Source organism: Mobula hypostoma, chromosome 27 (assembly GCF_963921235.1).
Source record: "Mobula hypostoma chromosome 27, sMobHyp1.1, whole genome shotgun sequence".
In the NCBI taxonomy this organism is placed as follows: Eukaryota; Metazoa; Chordata; class Chondrichthyes; order Myliobatiformes; family Myliobatidae; genus Mobula; species Mobula hypostoma.
In genome coordinates this window covers 13,794,352-13,814,580 of record NC_086123.1, presented here as the reverse complement: position 1 = coordinate 13,814,580, position 20,229 = coordinate 13,794,352, and the positions used below count along the sequence as shown (strand labels likewise).

The window sequence follows — 20,229 nt, the reverse complement described above, 5'->3', positions numbered from 1 at the left end:
CTGTGACAGCATTTTGTGTAGTTGTGTTCAATAAATGACTCTTCAGTTTCAGAATCAGGTTTAATATCAGCGGCATATGTCGTGAAATTTGTTAACCAGCAGCAGTACAATGCAATACATGATAACATAGGGAAAAAAATTAATTACAGTAATATATTAAATAGTTAAATTTTATATCAAAAACAGAAATGGGAAAAAAGTGAGGTAGTGTTCATCGATTCAATGTCCATTCAGAAGTCTGATGGCAGAGGGGAAGAAGCTGTTCCTGTATTGCTTTGTGTGTGTGTGCGCCTTCAGGCTTCTGTACCTCCTTCCTGACAGTAGCAAAGAGAAGAGGGCACCTCTGTAGTGTTTCACCTGAAACATAACTGTTTCTCCTTTTACCGAGGTTGCTTGGCCTTTCCAACATCTTCTGGATGCATTCTGTCCCACCTTCTGTGAACAGAACAGGCTTGTATCATTTTCCACCTCCAGATAGATTGCCAAAGCTCGTTGTGGAAACAGGAGTTTGGGTTCATGTTGTGAAAGATGTAATAATATGTAAGCAGAAGTTGTGGTTTTTAAAACAATATAATTTAAATGAACATGGGGAATAAGTGGAGGAGAAAGATTTGTTGTGTCCTTGCATTATAAAGACATACAAGTAAATAAGCAAAAGGCAATCAATGAGAGAAGAAACAACAAATTTCACGACATTTGGCAGTGATATTAAATCTGATCCTGAGATTTTAAAAATGTAATTTTAACATTAGAAGTCCTGAAAGTAAAGCAAATTTGTTATTAATGTTCTTTCTTGTTAGGTTACTCTAGAAACCACAATTGGTAATAATAATGCCCAATTGTGGAGTTTTGTCAAGCCAGTTGGTTCTGTGATGGAATGGTTGAGAAACATTGTAGCTAATCGACTTGCAAGAAATGGTGCAGAATGGGCTGCAATTATTAGAAAATTCAACAGTGGCACGTGAGTTCTGTTAGTTTCAAAACTTTTTCTTATTGGAGCCCGGAGCTGTGAGTGATGTGTAAGCCTTTTTATGATTTGTACCCCATTCTCTGGACCTGGAGTTTAGTGCAGCCTAAAATTCAAAAACAACTCTTAATCATCATAATTATATTGATTTTTTTTTCATTTTCCTGTGAATATGTTAAGGGAATCAGGATTGATGTTTTGCAAAGAGGTTTTCTGCTGATGCAGATACTGTACATAATTGAATCTTATAAGTGATCAATTATATATGGATTCATAACATACAAGGAAACCATTCAGTCTCTGTTACCTCTTTGCAATTGATCTCATTGGCCAGGCCTTTCTCCATACCTTTACAGTTCTTTTCCCTCAAGTACTTAACAAATCTTTTTGAAGGCCCAGTTTGATTCTCCATCGTTATTATTGGTGTTAGGTAAGAATAAAAATCATTACTGAGTATTTTCCTGGGAAGATAAATTTTCTCGTGCTATGTAAATGCCTTCTTATGATAAATGTTATCCAGATGTAGATACTGCCCATAACACTGCTGGCGTTTAGGGCAGCAATGAAGGTCATCCATCTGTCTTTCTCGAAGGATTCTTCATTGCTCTTTCTGTAACAATTGTTCTTTAACCAGTCAGGGTTGTTAGCCCTGAGCTGAACCTCCAAACCTGGAGGACTGGTGGACCAGTTTTAGTCCGGCCTCTACCATTTAACCTGCTTGGCATGGTTGACCCCACCAAGAGCCAAAGCACAAGGTCCTGATGCCAGCCTACATGCCTCACCGGGTCATTGAGGCACACAAGCCTCCAAAACCTACGACAAGATTAATTCTTCATTAACATTGAAAATAGAGCATACATTTCCAGATTTTTGACTTAATGATGTGCACGATCAAAATGGTTTGATTTGAAAACAGTGCATTCTTTTAACAACATAATGCAAGATTCTGCTGCACGACATTTTTTTTAGAAGGAATAGATTTCAAGTTGTTACCTGATTTGGTTTGTGGCCTACTTCACTAGACTCCATGATTTCTCAAGTGTTGCTATGTTTGGGAATTAATGGTAAAAATATTGACCATCTGAAATGTAAATGTGAGCAGGTAATTTTTCATCACATTTTCAGATTTACCTTTAGTCAGGCTAATTTTTCACATGGACTGGTATATTAATCTGCCACCAAAATACTTAAACTGTGTTTCACATATATTTAGCTGCCTTGTGGTATGAGTACTCACAACTTAAATTATTAAAAGTGGATTTGCATTTTCTAGAATGACTTCCTAATGTGAATCTTGAATTTCTATTTGTAGTGTTTCTTGTCTCATTTATGATTGCTACTTATTCATTTATAGTTTTGATCATAACTCTGGCTTCCTGACATGCATTTGCTGATGATTTGGTAGTCAATGTGATTTGCTCTACAGAAGTTGATAGACAATTGAATACCAGTTTAGCGGGGTGCCCTACAAGAAGATCACATCCTTGTCATAGGGCTTGGAGGCTTGCGTGCCTCAAAATCCCGGAGATCTATGCTGACTGGAGTCAGGGCTTTATGCTTTGGCTCATGGTAGGGTCACCCATGCCAAACAGGTCAAAGGGTAGAGGCACGACTAAGAGTGGTCCACTGGTCCTCCAGGTCTGGGGGTTCAGCTCAGGGCTAACAACCCTGACTGGAAAACAGAATTGTTTTGGAAACATCTGAGTGTGACGGTATTCCTGTGTCTCCACCTGGGGCTTGACGGTAGTGAAAACCGAGTTACCCACACGATAAAGGAAGCCCAGAACACCAGAGATGGAGGACCTTCATGCTGCCCCAAATGCCAGTGACGTTACGGGCAGTAGGTAGTTAGTGGGTGTGTGGCTTCCTGGTAAACATTGGTTCCTTGCCATTAAAAGCTTCAGGCCCAGGAATTTACGTCACGTAATGTTTAAAGTTTTCTTTTAAGACGCTAATGTATATTTGTAGGATGTGATAGGAGATGAGAGCAAATGATGCACTTTTTCCTGCCCAATTCATCAAAAGATCCAGGCACCTCAGCAAAAACTTAGGAAGGTCTAGGATTTTATTTCATTTTGAGCCACTCAAAATAATGTGGTTAAATTGCAGATTCCCACATGAGAGGTGAGAGAAAGTGCACCAAAAACAGCGAACATAATCTTTAATAATAATGTTTGTATAAGCTTTATTGTCTGATTACATATTCAAATGCGCCAGTTAGTGTGTTATCGTCTTGTATGTGGGCAGAGTACCTATTAGTCTGGAGATCTGGGTTTTGCTAGGTTATTTACAATCAGTTTTGTCTTGGTGTACATTCTTCATGATGTTTTTTCTGCACGTTTTAATATATGGTCAATAGGCTTCTCTATCCACTATAATAACTTGTTGCACCCCTGCAAGTCAGTAAATTTGATTTATTATTGTCATGTAATGACACAGTGGAAAAACTTGACTTGCATACCGTCCATGCAGATCAGTTTATTGCAACAGTGCATTGAGGGAGCTCAAAGTGAAACTATAACAATGCAGAGTAAAGTGTACAGTGGGAACGCAGTGCAGGTAGGCATTAAGATGCAGAGTTACGAGGTAGATTGAGGTCAAGAGCCTATCTTAGTGTACTGGGGAAACAGTCAATAGTCTGAGAGAAACTGTCCTTGGGCGTGGTCGTACATGCTTTGAGATGTCTTTTGTCCCACAGGTGGGGGGGGGAGAGAATGTTTGGAATAGGTGGGATTTTTGATTACACTGGCTGTTTTCAGTGATTACATTTGATATGCAGTATACAACCTGAAATTCTTACTCTTCACAGACATCTACAAAGCAGAAAACCCCAACGAATGAATGACAGAAAAACGTTAGAACCCCCCAAAGCCCCCCCCCGCACGCAAGCGCCAAAGCATCAACCCTCCCCTCAGTTGTTCCAGCAGGAAGCATCACCCCACCCCCTGCCAGCAGCAACCACCATGCAGGCAATAGCAAAGCCTCCAAAGAGTCCATGATCTACAGTCCGTCAAAACCACAGTCCATATTCTCACACTTCGACATGCCACGGGCCCTCTATCACCAGTGAGCGAGAGGGGAGGAGTATAGACAGTGCACGGAGGGGAAGCTGGTTTCCGAGATGAGCTGAGCTGTGTCCACAACTCTGCGGTTTGCCCACAGCAGTTGCCATACCGCTGTGATGTATCTAGATAATATGCTGTCAATGGTCCACCAATTTTATTTTTAAAAAAAAAAAAATTGGTGAGGGTCAAGTGGGACAACTTCCCTTGGCCTCCCAGAGGAAGCAGAGGTACCAGTGAGTTTTCTTGGCTGTGACATAAATGGAGAACTATAACCAAACATAATGATTTTCTTTCTGTTACAGATACAATAATCAGTGGATGATCGTGGACTATAATTTCTTTACACCAGGCCAATTGAATATCAGCAAGAACTTGTTGACGATTCTGGAGCAAATACCGTAAGTGCGAATGTGATGAGTTTGGTTTATCGGATTGCCTGATTTTACTGGAGTAAAATAGATGTGCCATCTGGATGAGTCATTGACACAATTTGTATTTATATTGTGTAACTTTGATTCTTGCCTACATAGTGAGAATGGAATGACAATCTACAGACTGTTGATTTTTATTTTGGGTGCTGCTACTCTTTTGTATTTCATGGTTTCTCAAAACTAACTTCTGAACAATTGCAGGGGCCAGATAGTTGTTGCCGATAAAACTGATGAGCTGATGAAGAGAGGTTACTGGGCCAGCTACAACATACCGTAAGTATAGACTGCGATAAATTGTAGTTACAGTACTGTGCAGTCTTAGGAACATGTGTATAGCTAGATGCCTGAGACTTTTACACAGTACTATAGTAATTTTATGTATTGCACTGTACTGCTGCCACAAAACCAAATTTCATGACATGTGAATGATGATAAACCTGATTCTGATATGGATCTCTATAGTGGAAAGGGAACAGGGAGAGGGGAATCACGGTTAGGAACAAAGGAAGGAGCTGCAAGTACCAGAGACACATTCTGCAGTGAACAATATTCCAATTCTTTGGAATCAAATAACCTCAGAGCTGGATATGTCGACACCAGTCCGCGCCGCACCCCATCCCTGGCACTCCTCCTCTGCCACCTGCCCCATGCCACTTCCGCAGCACCCCACCCTCGCCATTCCCAACTTCCTTTGCTCCTGCCAGGCTTACAAACTTGATCTGTGCTCCACATCGGCAAATACAGTACTGTGCAAAAGTCTTAGGCACCCTAGTTATATTTATGTGCCTTAAACTTTTGCACGGTACTGTGATTTGTTCTCCTGTTTCTCCTTAAGCTTGATAAAATTTTTATTTGCATTCATCAGAAACAAGCCCATGACCTGCCTTGCTCTTTTAACTTTTAATTCTCGTTCCATTACCACCTCTGCCGTCCTTCCTTAGTTTATGCAAATTTAGGTCAATCCATCTGACATAAGCCCTTCAGCAAGTTATCCTATCACAGACAATCCACCAATTTAGCTGTGATGAAGTTAATCAGATTTGAGCAGATTTTTAATCACATTTCCAGATCCTATGAATCAGCATAAATACAAATTTTTTTGTAAAATTTTGACCATTCTCCCATTCCTCCCCATGATTGCCATGAAAGCTTCAGACACAGAAACAAGAAAAGTACATGAGTCTGTGACTATTCAGAAAAGAGCAGGGAGCCTTTCAAAGACAAGATTTGGCATTCAAACCTCAGCTAGCTACAGTTTGCAGAGTTATTTATCACAGAATGCTGCATTGCACGGTTTCCAGGATATGTGCTCCTCAAGATGAATGTACCCTTTCCCAAGGGAGGGAAAGTCGGATACAGTACTCTATCCAGTTTATGATTTTATTGCTCCTCTGTAGCATTTCTCAGTCAGCATTTAACCTGAGAAGTCCATTATACTTTATACTTTATTGTCGCCAAACAATTGATACTAGAATGTACAATCATCACAGCGGTATTTGATTCTGCGCTTCCCGCTCCCTGGATTACAAATCAATAGTAAATATTAAAAATTTAAATTATAAATCATAAATAGAAAAATGGAAAGTAAGGTAGTGCAAAAAAACCGAGAGGCAGGTCCGGATATTTGGAGGGTACGGCCCAGATCCGGGTCAGGATCCGTTCAGCAGTCTTATCACATCATTAGGTAGAAAAGTTGCACAAGTAACTATTTTTAACAGAAGTTTTAACTCCGAGTTGTGCTTCCATCTTTGTAGGTATTTCAAAGAGATCTTTAATGCTAGTGGTCAACTAGACCTGTTTAAGAAATACGGAGACTGGTTCAGTTACGACAAGAGTCCTCGAGCTCTGATATTCCGTCGAAATCAGACCATGGTTACAGATGTGGATTCAATCATTAAATTAATGAGGTACCTGGACTATATTAATTGTTATAGTTCTCAATTGCTCTGATTTATTTAATGAGATAGTATTAAATAGGCTCTTCTGGCCCTTCGAGCTGTGCCACTTAGCCTAATCATGGGACAAATCTACAGCGACCAATTGGTGCATCTCTGGACTCTGGGAGGAAACCAGAGCACCCGGAGGAAACCCACACGGTCATGGGGAGAACATACAAACTCCTTACAGGTAGCGGTGGGAATTGAACCCAGGTCACCTGTACTGTAAAGCATTATGCTAACCACTACACTACCATGCAGCCCATGCTCTTTATAGAAGTAAGCATTGATTATCACTCTGAATTATAACACAAAATGTTTCCTTGCATATTGCTTTTAAATGCAACTTTGAAGTGCAAAACGAATTGGCTGTTTACTCCTCTGTGTGAACTGGACCTCGCATCCAATTTGTTTCCAGGACGCAATTGACTTGAATTGGTATACTATCTGTTTGCATGCTCAATGTGCATTATAGCCGATGAAGTGTAAGAAATGTGGTTATAAGCCAAAATAAGTGAGGTAAGAGTGTAAGAACATAAGAGGAACAATAGCTTCTCTCAGTCAACTCTATTTTTTTCCCTTTTAACCTCTTGCAATCCTTAATGTAGTCATTTCTTAACTTAAAGAAAATTTAATGTAATTCTTCATATGTTAAGCCTCAGGTGCTGTTTCACAATGTTTCTATGCTTTATTACTTCTGATATATCCTCCCGTGATCCAGTAGCAAAGGATTTGGGTGGACCAGGGTGTGGTAGGTTAGCAAACTGACAAGAAGCCAGGCTCTGTTATGTGATCACAAACAAGGGGTTCTACAGATGCTAGAAATCCAGAGCAATGCACACAAAATGGTGGAGAAACTTGGCAGCTAAGGCAAAAGCTATGGAAAGGAATAAAAAGTCTCAGGCCGCGACCCTTCATCAGGATCAGTATGTGTTGCCCTGCTTTGTGATTTAGGCTCCACCCTGCGTATATCTACTTGCTCTTTCATGTACAAGAATAGGAGTGCTCTCATCCATGGTCCTGACTGCAGTCCAGTCTTCAGCTCCCAGTCCAAGCCAACGCCTGGCTCTGTCCCCAGTGGTCGCTCGCTGCACAGCCTGCTGCCAGTCCCACTCCTGATCTATTTCCCAACCCCAGCCTTTGCTGCACACCTGGTCTCTGTTCCTGCTTCCCCTGGGCCTCTTCCTACCAAGCTCTCGATTCTGGCCACACTATGCCCACATTCCTGACAGCTGTGGTAAACAAAGAGGGCTGCTCTTGCAGTCTGCCGCAGGGAATGTCATTGCTAGTGTCCTACACTGGTTTTCATAAGACATAGGAGTAGAATTAGCCCACTTAGCACATTGAGTCTGTTCTGCCGTTCCATCAAAGCTGATTTATTATCCCTATCAACCCCATTTGCCTTCTCCCCATAACCTTTGTTGCCCTTACTAATCAAGAACTTACCAACTTCTGTTTTAAATTGAAGTAGCCAAAGCTCTGCTTTCCAAACCACTGTGTGGATTCTATTCACCTAGAGCATCATCTTGTGACAACTCTAAGAGAAATGCAGGAAGCAGAACATATTGTTTTGATGGTCTTTTTGGACCTCACCAAAGCCTTTTGACTTCAGTAACAAGGAGGCACTGTGGAGCTTTCTCAAAACTGGCTGGCCAGCGATATTTGTCCCCGTCTAGCATTTGCCTCATGATGGCAATATGATGTGATAATTTTTCAAAACTCGTTAGATTCTGGACTAGTTCCTGAGGATTGGAGGGTGGCTAATGTAACCCCACTTTTTAAAAAAGGAGGGAGAGAGAAACCGGGGAATTATAGGCCGGTTAGCCTAACGTCGGTGGTGGGGAAACTGCTGGAGTCAGTTATCAAGGATGTGATAACAGCACATTTGGAAAGCGGTGAAATGATCGGACAAAGTCAGCATGGATTTGTGAAAGGAAAATCATGTCTGACGAATCTCATAGAATTTTTTGAGGATGTAACTAGTAGAGTGGATAGGGGAGAACCAGTGGATGTGGTATATTTGGATTTTCAAAAGGCTTTTGACAAGGTCCCACATAGGAGATTAGTGTGCAAACTTAAAGCACACGGTATTGGGGGTAAGGTATTGGTGTGGGTGGAGAATTGGTTAGCAGACAGGAAGCAAAGAGTGGGAATAAACGGGACCTTTTCAGAATGGCAGGCGGTGACTAGTGGGGTACCGCAAGGCTCAGTGCTGGGACCCCAGTTGTTTACAATATATATTAATGACTTGGATGAGGGAATTAAATGCAGCATCTCCAAGTTTGCGGATGACACGAAGCTGGGTGGCAGTGTTAGCAGTGAGGAGGATGCTAAGAGGATGCAGGGTGACTTGGATAGGTTGGGTGAGTGGGCAAACTCATGGCAGATGCAATTTAATGTGGATAAATGTGAAGTTATCCACTTTGGTGGCAAAAATAGGAAAACAGATTATTATCTGAATGGTGGCCGATTAGGAAAAGGGGAGGTGCAACGAGACCTGGGTGTCATTATACACCAGTCATTGAAAGTGGGCATGCAGGTACAGCAGGCGGTGAAAAAGGCGAACGGTATGCTGGCATTTATAGCGAGAGGATTCGAGTACAGGAGCAGGGAGGTACTACTGCAGTTGTACAAGGCCTTGGTGAGACCACACCTGGAGTATTGTGTGCAGTTTTGGTCCCCTAATCTGAGGAAAGACATCTTTGCCATAGAGGGAGTACAAAGAAGGTTCACCAGATTGATTCCTGGGATGGCAGGTCTTTCATATGAAGAAAGACTGGATGAACTGGGCTTGTACTCGTTGGAATTTAGAAGATTGAGGGGGGATCTGATTGAAACGTATAAGATCCTAAAGGGATTGGACAGGCTAGATGCAGGAAGATTGTTCCCGATGTTGGGGAGGTCTAGAACGAGGGGTCACAGTTTGAGGATAGAGGGGAAGCCTTTTAGGACCGAGGTTAGGAAAAACTTCTTCACACAGAGAGTGGTGAATCTGTGGAATTCTCTGCCACAGCAAACTGTTGAGGCCAGTTCATTAGCTATGTTTAAAAGGAAGTTAGATATGGCCCTTGTGGCTACAGGGGTCAGGGGGTATGGAGGGAAGGCTGGGTTCTGAGTTGGATGATCAGCCATGATCATAATAAATGGCGGTGCAGGCTCGAAGGGCCGAATGGCCTACTCCTGCACCTATTTTCTATGTTTCTATGTCTATGTTTCTATGGCTTGCAATCCATTATCCAAGCAAATGGATCTGCAACAGGGCAAAATAGTGAGGCAGCAGTTAATGCTGCTGCCTCAGCTCCAGGGAATTTTATACGATCCTTGTCCAAGGTGCTTCTCATGTGGACTTTACATATTGTTCCCTGTGTCTTTATGGGTTTTTGGTGTGTGCTCTGGTTTCCTCCAAAATCTCCACTCCAGGGCCAACCAGAGGTACTTTGTCTTTTTTTTTACAAGACAATGCTGGACATTAAGAACTTAAAGTACTGTAGGTCTTCCCCATTAGCGAGCTGCTCATTGACAGAGGAGCTGGACTTGGTGCGGACCATGCTGCTACCTGCTACAGAAAGGCTTTAGAGCCGGTGAGTGAAGTCAGTCTACAGTCTAACAGCGAGGGGGCGTTTTTCTTGCGATTGCAAGACTCTGTTGGGCATTGGCAATGTAAGATACTGCAAGTTCATTTCACTGGTTTATCAGCGAGACCAACAGTGAGGGAGCTGTGTGGCCTCGATTGTAGCAAGGACTAGGCCTTGTGCTGTGGACTTGCCTGCTGCAGCAATCACAGAATGGAGAAGCTGGAGGCGGTGTGGCACGGTGTCCATGCTGGATTGGGGGCTGGTGTCTCCCATCGGTGTTGCCCTCTGGTGTTTGCTCGGTGGAAGACACGCTGCATTGTGCATGTGTTCATCTGCGGACTGCTGAGAGCGGCTTGTTCTTGCCAACAGGAAGAACAGGCACCATCAGTTTATAGGCCATGTCACTCGGGAACTTGGTTTATCTATGTTTTGTTTTGTGTAACTGTTGGTGCTGTGCACCTTGGCCCAAAGAAGCGCTTGTTTTGTTTGGCTGTATTCATGTATGGTTGAATGATAATTAAACTTGAACTAAAGACAACTTAATTAACTTCTGTAAATCATCCTTGAGAATAGGTAAATGTCAAAATAATCAAACAGATGTTATGAGCAAGAATTGGTTGCATGTATATCAGGACAAGAGAAACGGACTGATAGCATTGCTCTGCTGGGAGCTGGAGCACACCACCTTGCAAACTACACCCCCCCGCCCCCCCATGACTTTCCAATCAGGCATTACCGACTCCATTTCCATAGATCTGTTCGATTTGCTGACTGTTTCCTTCATCTTCTGTTTTTAACGCAGTTTGTAGTCAACAACTGCACCGTAAGATCTTAGATTGTACTTGTGTCCTTCAAAGTCAATTTTAAGATACAATCTGGATTTCTTACCTCACTGTTTTACTTTCAGGTATAATAACTTTATGTATGATCCTCTGTCAGTGTGTCAGCAATGTACTCCCAAGCCCAATGGGGAGAATGCAATTTCAGCCCGGTCTGATCTTAATCCAGCCAATGGAAGTTACCCGTTTTCTGCATTAGCTTTGCGATCACATGGAGGCACAGATATGAAGGTGAGATATACTGAGACAGCAATTCTGCAGCATGAAGGCTTGCGAGGAATGGAAAATGTTTAAAACACGTTGGTTGGTCTATAAGTGAAAGGGGAAAGGTTAGTTAACACTTTGGGTGTAACTTTTCATAAGGAAAGCAGATTTATGATGAATTGTACCTGCACCTTTCTATTAAGGCACTGACTAACCTGCAGAGCAGTTACAGTAATTTCTATTTTAGATTCCCAGCTTTTCTAACTTCCTTCATGCAAGTAAGTTTACTTTTACTTTTGGCTTTTCCAGTGATCTTTCAGTTTTCCATTCTTCTGTTGAGTGCATTTCCAATCTAATGATGTTGAATATATTACACAACTAGCAGATCAAACTGGGGGGCTTAAGTAGTGCATCTCCAATTTTTACTTTTCTCAGATGAATATTTGTTTAATTCAGCACTTGTTAAGAGGCACTTTAACAATGAGCCAGTGGGTGTATATATGCTCCCTCTTCAACAACATTAGGTTGGCTGGTGTTCAAGAAAGTTGTTTGCCTCTCCTTAAGGACATTTGGGGATGAGCAATAAATTAAGGCCCAGAGGGTGAAAAATGAATGGAGATATTTGCTTTATAAGAAATTAATCTGCAGTGATATTGTTACCTTCACTTTTAGTATTTTAGTCTACATGTATGTCATGGGTAAACTTGTTGCTTGGCTGTTGCTCCACTGTGGGTTTACTTCCTGCTCTGAAAATCTGTACCTTACAGAAATATCATTTTCTGAGGTCCTGGAAAGGATTAACAATCCCATGGCATAGTTCAGAGTTTCAATGGCAGGATTCAAAGAAAAGCAATGGCATTCTATGATCAAATTTTTTAATTAGATAAAAACTAATTATTTGCTTTGCTACACAATAGCTCACGTAATTACTGCACAACATACTCAGTATTTGTGCATATAATAAGGCTTCTGTGGCAGAGTCTGCAGTTGTAGTTCTCTCCAAGGGTAGTGGAGATCATCTTTTGAAGTGATCATGTACCCTTAAATATAGAGATGTATACTATCATCATCGAGTTGTACAGCATAGAAATGCCCTTCAGCCTACCATGTCCATACTCATTATAGTAACCCCTTTGCCTGTATTAGATCCATGTCCCTCTATACCTTGTTCATTTAAGTGCCTGTTTAAATAATTCTTAAACATAGATTCTACCACCAGTGGTAGCAAGTCAACCAATGTGTATTTAAAAAGAAAAACTTCCACCTTGTATCCACTTAAGATTCCTTTTCCTCTGAACAGCTTGCCCTCTTGTTTCTGGTACTCCTACTATAGAATAGGATTTCCACTACCTACTCTATCCTATGTCTCTTAAAGTTTAGTATCTCGGTGAGGTCACTCCTCCGCCTCCTCCTTCCACAGCTCACAAAGCACAGTCGTTATGAGGAGACCCATAATTAAATCCTCCGATCCAAGCGACACCCTGCTGAATCTCCTGTGAGCTCAGAGAGCAACCAGGACTACACGCAATACTTAAATTGTTGTCTAACAGTATTTTGTAAAATTCTAATTTTATTATTCTCACAATTGCTGCCTTCACCTGCAATCCCATTTTATGGAAGCTATTGGACTTGAACGTTTGGGTCTCTGCATTCATCAGCGTTCCTAATGACCCTATTATTTAGTGAATACAGCAGATCTGTACCTACCCTTTGACTTTCCAACTTGCATCACCTCATACTTGTCAGGATGAGCGGGGGTGAATTTGCCAGCTGCTGCGGGACTACAAGCATCTTCTGCTGATCAGGAACAGGGCATTTCTAACTGCCTTCTCTCCCCAACGTCGCGCCAGGAAGCGTTGGGCACCCTGAGTGGTTTCCTTCTCTCACTGGGGCTGCTGTTGGCCACTCCTCCCGTGCCTGCTTGCTCTCCCATTACAGCCGTTTCTGTGAGTCTCTCCCACACACTGTCCTTTTCTGACTTGTGAACAATTGTCAGGATGGAACCCTATAGTAGCTTGGGGACTGTCTGTCATTTGATAGGAAGGAGGATAGACTGAGACAGAATAATATTGGTCAAAACACTGGCAACTGGAATTTAATCTTCAAGTGTGAGGTGATGTATTTTGTGAGGACATGCTGACTGCAGTATCTATGTATGCTAATATCACTAGCTCCCATTAGGTCCACATCCATTGACATGTTTACCTGTCCAAATACCTTTCAAACATTGTAATTGTATCTAAACTACAACCCAAGAAGGCTAAGGACATGCATAGTGAATGGCAGGGTGCTAGGTTGTTCTAAACAACAGCGGGATTTTGTACATGAATCGCTTAAAAAGTGGCAGCACGCGTAGGTAGGGAGGTGAAGGGGACATGCAGGATGCTGGTCTTTATTACCCAGGGCATGGAATTTAAGAGCATGGACATCAAGGTACAGCTTTATAAAACTTTGGTTAGGCCTCAGCTGCAATATTTTGTGCAGTTCCACTTGATGTAAGTGCATTGGAGAGGGTGCAGAGGAGGTTTATCAGAATTTTGCTTGAGATGGACCGTTTCAGTTATAAGGAGCGACTAAAGGCTGTGTTTGTCTTCCAAGTAATGGAGGTAGTTAAGATGGAACTATGCTCTTGATAAGAGTGGATGGTGAGAATCTTTCCATCATGGGTTAACATGAGGAGTAAGGAGGAAAGGATCTGAGGGAATAATTTTCCACCAAAAGAATGGTTGCAATCTGGGATGCACTATCTATGAGGATGGCGGAGGCAGATAGTCACACATATCTGAACAAGTACTTCACCTGCCAAGGTAAAGAAGGCTACAGACCAAGGTAAACGGAGAAGATTATAGATAGGTTTTTAATAGTCAGCAAAGATATGGTGGACTGAAGACCATGTGTCTGTGCTGTATGACTCTTGACTCTTTATAAAGTTAGTAATATATTTAATGTTCAACTTGTGTTATGCCTAGGTTACCTCATTTGAATTGCACAAGGCCTATCAAATGATTGCAGTGAGCGGCCCAACGTGGGACCAGGTTCCAGCATTTCAGTGGAGCAAATCTCCATTCAGAAACCTTGTGCACTTAGGACATCCCGATCTTTGGAAGTTCCTGCCAGTAAAGGTGGAATGGAAATGAGCACTTCGCACATGTACGCAATTAAATATAGTACTTTAAAATCAGCTCATGCCACTTATCTTGATCTTCTGCCTCATTTAAAATATCACTGTGATGACTTGTGTGAGTCTGATTTATGAAATGTGAGAGTGATTTTTAAAATCTCACTTCTGGTGTAGATTTCTCAATGATTACCAGCTCTTATCAAAGTTTTATTCGTGAATGAAATCTTGAAATTTCATGCACCTAGGATATTAAATCACAAGCTCATACTTCAAAACTTGCAGGAATTTCTGAGCTAATATGTTTACGGCACATTATCTGTGAAAGACTGTATTTTTATAGTTGGCTAGTCAGCAAAGGAAAATTTCACTTCCTGTAAAGCCACATTTTTTCCACATCGTGTGACCTGATACAGCTGTGCATCACTACATATGACAAATGAGCCATATCTCCCTGACCTCAAGTTGAACAGCTAAAACCTGCTTTCCATCCTTAGCTAACAGTGGAATCAAATAATGGTCAAAGTTAGAATTGTTACACAGCGGGTGAGATTGGACACGTCTTCCTGTGACTTGCGTTCCCAAATGACTGATCGCCAATGTTTAGTAACTTTAAGGCCAATTAAACTGCCAGACTCAGTCAGTGGTTTCTGTCATCCAGGTTGGTATCATTATTTGCAAATGAGATTTAGTTTTCACATTTCTTAAATTTTACATGTATAGCTTATATAGAATATTATACTGTTTTATTAAACACAAATATTGGTGTTTTATTTTGGTACAGAGGATGATGTCTGTACTGGGTTCTGATATTTGAATAAAAATGGAGATAAATAATTCTGTATCAGACCTTCTGTGGCCTGCTTTAACATCAGGAATAGTTGATGCAAATTTTCTAGTTTTTCCTGGAGCAGGTAGGACACCTTGCTAATAGTACACAAATATGAAAATATTAGTGAATAGGTGAGGTGCTAAGTTGGAGTACAGTCCATTAATCCTGTGAGCTAGTCGGTTTTCTATCTCCTGACTTGTGATTTTGTGCAGTTTTACTGCAGAATCCCTGGTAGTGATGATCAACACAGATGCTGCCTGTGAGAAATAAGGTTAATCTTCTGAAGAATAGAGTTTTCAGGTGAAGCAAGAGGTTTGACTTTTAGTTCTGAAAATGTAATTTAATTTCTTGATTTAAATTGCTTTGGATCTTGTATATAAATAATTTTTCAATAGCTAAAATAAAATTTTAGAAATTTAATAACAGAAGATTTGGGCTGTCAAAACCTGGACATTTCCCTGTAAATTGGGCTTTGTTACAGTGCCGCCAAGTGCAAGAGAATGTAATTGCACTTAGATCATCTAAATATTTTGAAAGCAAATATATATATATAAATTACCCTTGTACCGATATAATACTTACTGCCTGGCAAACTTTCAGGTGCTATTGTTGAATGCAGAGGAAAATTTCTAAGGGTATTCCTGAGGGAATGTGATAGATGTTCATAGGCTTAATGATATTACAACCAATAACTTGCACTATGGATTCACTATACATGAATGGAACTGTCTTATAGCTCAGGCACTGTAACATTAAAACATTTTATCCAAAATAATACATTCTGGATCCTAGTGAATGGTACCATAAACTGAAGCATAGCAAATCCACTCCCACATCATCTGAATTCCAAGCTTGTGTGTGAGAGCAAGATAATGTTTTGCATTGTGCCTTCACTGAAGGTATTATCAGGCCATGCATGGTCATTTGCCAATAATTTTTCATTCAGAAAAATCGGGAATCTCGAACTTGTTTAGAAATACCAAATCTGTGAATGAACATGGTCTCTTATCAATTGCAAGCACAATGAACCCACTGGATGGAACTGCTGGGTAAATGCAGATTGTCTGCCAAATAGAACCGCTGTTCAGGGTTGATGGTGAGCAGCACTGGCTGGAGTTTCTTGGAGTAACTCAAATGACGCACGAACAGTTTACCTGAAAGAAGCAAAGCATTCTAAAGGGAGGACAAGGCAAGTCAAAGACAGCATAAAAGCAAAAGAGAGGGCACGCAATGTCACAAAAATTATTTACAATAACTCAAATAACCCCTTCGAGTGTTGCTGCCCAGCAACCCCCTACAACCTTGTTTTAACCCTAACCTAATCATGGGACAATTTACCATGACATATTAACCTACTAATCAGTAGGTCTTTGGGAAGAAACCAGAGCATCGGGAGAAAACCACTCATTCCACACGAAGAACATGGAAATTCCTTACAGAGGACGCCAGGATTGAATTCCGATGCCCCGGTCTTTACTAGCATTGTGCTACTGTGGGAAGCTTTTAAAAACCAACAAAAAGCAACTAAAGAGCAATAGGGAGAGAAAAGATGAAATATGTGGATAAGCTAGCCAATAATATAAGAGAATACCAAGAGTTTCATATATGTCAGGAGGCAGAGTGGCTATTACTAAGGAGAAGGTGTTTGAGAAGCTGATAGGTCTAAAGGTAGATAAATCACCTGGATCAGATGGACGAAACCCAGGGTTCTGAAGAAGCTAGCGGAGGAGATTAGAGAGGCTTTAGTGATATCTTAAACACTAGGTTCTGGATTGGTTCAGGAGGGCTGGAAAATCACAAATATTCCTCCACATTTTAAGAAGGGAGGGAGGAAAAAGACAGGAAATTATATGAGGTTAGCCTGACTTCAGTGGTTGACACCGTGAGTTTAGTGGTTGGTGTACATTACTAAGGATGAGGGTTTGGGGTATTTGGTGGCACATGGTAAAAAGGCCAAAGTCAACATGGTTTCCTTAAGGGGAAATTTTGCCTGATATTTCATTGTCTATCCTATGTTATTTTATCAAAGAATTCCAAAGTTGTTTGCACCTAGCTGAATACTAAAGACCTGGGCCAAGCAACTGGCTGGTGTATTCATAGATATCTAACCTCTCACTCTGGCATTGCATGATACCTACCTGCTTCAAGTAAGGCACCTGTGCCCAAGAAGAGCGTGGTAACCTGTCTAAATGACTATTGTCCAGTGGCACTTACATCCACAGTGATGAAGTGTTTTGAGAGTCTGGTGTTGAAGCATATCAGCTCCTGTCTGAATGGTGACTTGGATCTGCTCCAATTCGCCTACCGAAGCAACAGGTCTACAGCAGAAGCTAACCTGGCTCTTCACACAACCCTGGAACATCTGGACATTAAAAATGCATACATCAGGATGCTCGTCATCAATTATAGTTTGGCATTGAACACCATCATCCCCTCTAAATTAATCAGTAAATTCCCAGACCTGGGCCTCACTTGTAGACACTGGTCAGTTCAGATTGACAACATCTCCTTCACCATCTCCATCAGCACCGGAACACCGCAGTGATGTGTACTTAGCCCGCTGCTCTAATCGCTTTACACCTATGATTGTGAGGCTAGGTACAGCTCCAACACCATACACAGGTTTGCTGATGACACTACTGTTATGGGCCGTATCAAAGGTGGTGATGAATTAGCAGATAGGAGGGAGATTGGAAATTTGGCTGAGTGGTGTAATAGCAACAACCTCTCACTCAATGCCAATAAGACCAAGGAACTGATAGAAGACTTCAGGAGAGGGAAATCAGGGGTCCATGAGCAAGTAATCATCAGAGGATAAGAGGTGGGAAGGGTCAGTAACTTTAAGTTCCTGGGTATCAGTATCTCAGAGGACCTGTCCTGGTCCCATCATATTAATACAATTGTGAAGAAAGCACGACAGTGCCTCTACTTCCTCTTTTTTTATACAAAATTCTTTATTACAAATGTCGGTGCTATACAATATTTACAAACCCAGTGACTAACATATTTACTACACTACAAACAGACAATACATCTTAAACCAATATATTGCCATCCTCATCAATGATGGCATTTACACCCCGCGGAGCCCAACGGTCCCGGAACACCTCTACGGTCGCCGTGGACTGTGCGTATTCCTTTTCAATGTTCACCCGGGCACGAACATACCCCCTAAACATAGCCAGGCAGTCCGCCCGGGGAGAACCTCCTGCCACCCTTTTCCAGGAGCCACGGATGGCAATTTTCGCCAGCCCCAGGAGCAAGTTGACAAGGACATCCTCATCCCTCTGTGCCCCCCTCCTTACTGGATGACCATATATAAATAGGGTGGGACTGAAATGCAACCAGAAGGCGAGAAGCAGCCCACGCAAAAACGCGAAAAGGGGCTGCAGCCTCACACACTCCACGTACATGTGGTACACGGTCTCCTCCAGCCCGCAGAAGTGACACGCGGCTGGGAGATCCGTGTACAGACTAAAGAACTTATTGCAGGGCACCGCTTTATGCAGCACCCTCCAGCCGAGATCCCCAAGGTGCATGGGGAGGACTCCCTTGTAAAGGGACTTCCATTGGGGACCCCCCTCACCTCCAGGTGGAAAGACCGACCGCCATGGCGTGTCGGGACGGTGGACAAGGGCTAGGAAGTGGAGGGTGTGGAGCAGCAGCCCATAAAGGTACCTCCTGCCTGCATCCCTGAATGGGATTGTGGGTGTCGATGAAAGACGGCTCAAGTTGTGTGGATTCGTCTCCCGGGTAAGGCTGCGGGGCCTGGGCCCGACGAGCAGCTCAGCTTGAGTCGATCCACACACCTGAGCCGCACCGACATCCGCTGAGGCAGGGCAAGGGTCGGCCAGGACCCCGCCCTCTGCCAGAGGAGGGGATTCCCGGCCTGAGGCAACCATGTTCCAGACTCTCAGTTGGTCCTGATAGAAGCCGGGCAGCCTCTGCAAAGCAGCACGGCTGACGCCTGCCGGTGGTAGCTGCATATCTTCGTGAAGGCAGCAGCCCCTCCGGAGGAAGAAAGTCGCCAACACGTGCCACCTGGGAGGGCGCTCGGCGTACAGGAATCTCTGCAGAGTCCTGAGGCGGAGAGCCGCCAGTCGTGTGCGTACACACACCAGCGACTGTCCGCCCTCTCCTACTGGGAGACTCAGAACCGCTGCAGAGACCCAGTGTTTCCTGTTTCCCCAGAAGAAGTCCACCAGCTTCCTCTGCATTCTCGCAACAAAAGGGGCAGGGGGGGGCCAAGGTGACCATCCGGTACCACAACATGGAGGCCACCAGCTGGTTTATGACCACCACCCTGCCTCGATAGGAAAGCACCCTGAGAAGGCCTGACCAGCGCCCTAGCCGGGCCATGACCTTTGTCTCCAGGTCCTGCCAGTTCGCCAGCCAGGTCTCCCCAGAAGGACTCAGGTAGACTCCCAGATAGAGAAGACGTCTGGTGCTCCACTCAAAAGCTCTCATCTCCTCCGGCAGGGAGTCCACCTGCCACTGGCCTACTAAGAGTCCGGAACATTTCGCCCAGTTGATCCTGGCGGAGGATGCCGCCGAGAAAACATCTTGGCACTCGCGCATCCTCCGCAGGTCACAGGGGTCTGTCATCATGAGGAGTACGTCATCGGCGTAGGCCGAGAGGACGACCCTCATGTCCGGTTCGCGCAGAACCAGACCTGTCAGCCTTCGCCGAAGAAGGCCGAGGAATGGCTCGACACAGATCGCATACAGTTGACCGGACATGGGGCACCCTTGACGCACTCCTCTTCGGAAGTGGATAGGTCCTGTCAGTGATCCGTTGATCTTAACTAGGCACTCTGCGGCAGAGTACAGGAGCCGAACTCGGGCCACAAAGTGTGGTCCGAGCCCAAAAGCCTGCAGGGTGCCCAGCAGGAAACTGTGGTCCACCCGGTCAAACGCCTTCTCCTGGTCAAGAGAAAGAAACGCTGCCGGGGTCCCAGTCTCCTGGAGCAGGTGGATCAGGTCCCGTACTAGGTGGACATTGTCCTGGATGGAGCGGCCCGGGACCGTGTAAGATTGGTCAGGATGGACCACCTGTCCAATTACCGAACCCAGACGGTTGGCCATTGCCCGGGCGAAGATCTTGTAGTCCGCGCATAAGAGGGAGACCGGCCGCCAGTTCTTTAGCAGGCGGAGGTCTCCCTTCTTGGGCAGTAGGACCACAACAGCTCTTCGCCATGAGAGGGGCATTTCTCCGGTGGCTAGGCTCTCCCTTAGGACAAGGCTGTAATCATCCCCCAGGA

At 43.4% G+C, this 20,229-nt stretch overlaps 1 protein-coding gene across 1 annotated transcript in view; it reads left to right on the top strand.

The window, feature by feature from the left end:
* The window catches only part of plbd2 (phospholipase B domain containing 2), a 35,914-nt gene extending 20,618 nt beyond the window's left edge, over positions 1–15,296 (top strand). Inside the window, exons 7-12 of the mRNA XM_063034343.1 lie at positions 801–961; positions 4,335–4,430; positions 4,665–4,736; positions 6,218–6,370; positions 10,883–11,045; positions 13,988–15,296. Coding sequence (XP_062890413.1) covers positions 801–961; positions 4,335–4,430; positions 4,665–4,736; positions 6,218–6,370; positions 10,883–11,045; positions 13,988–14,155 — 813 coding nt within the window. The 3' untranslated portion in view covers positions 14,156–15,296. The remainder of the gene's footprint in view (positions 1–800; positions 962–4,334; positions 4,431–4,664; positions 4,737–6,217; positions 6,371–10,882; positions 11,046–13,987) is intronic.
* The last annotated feature ends 4,933 nt before the right edge of the window (positions 15,297–20,229 follow it).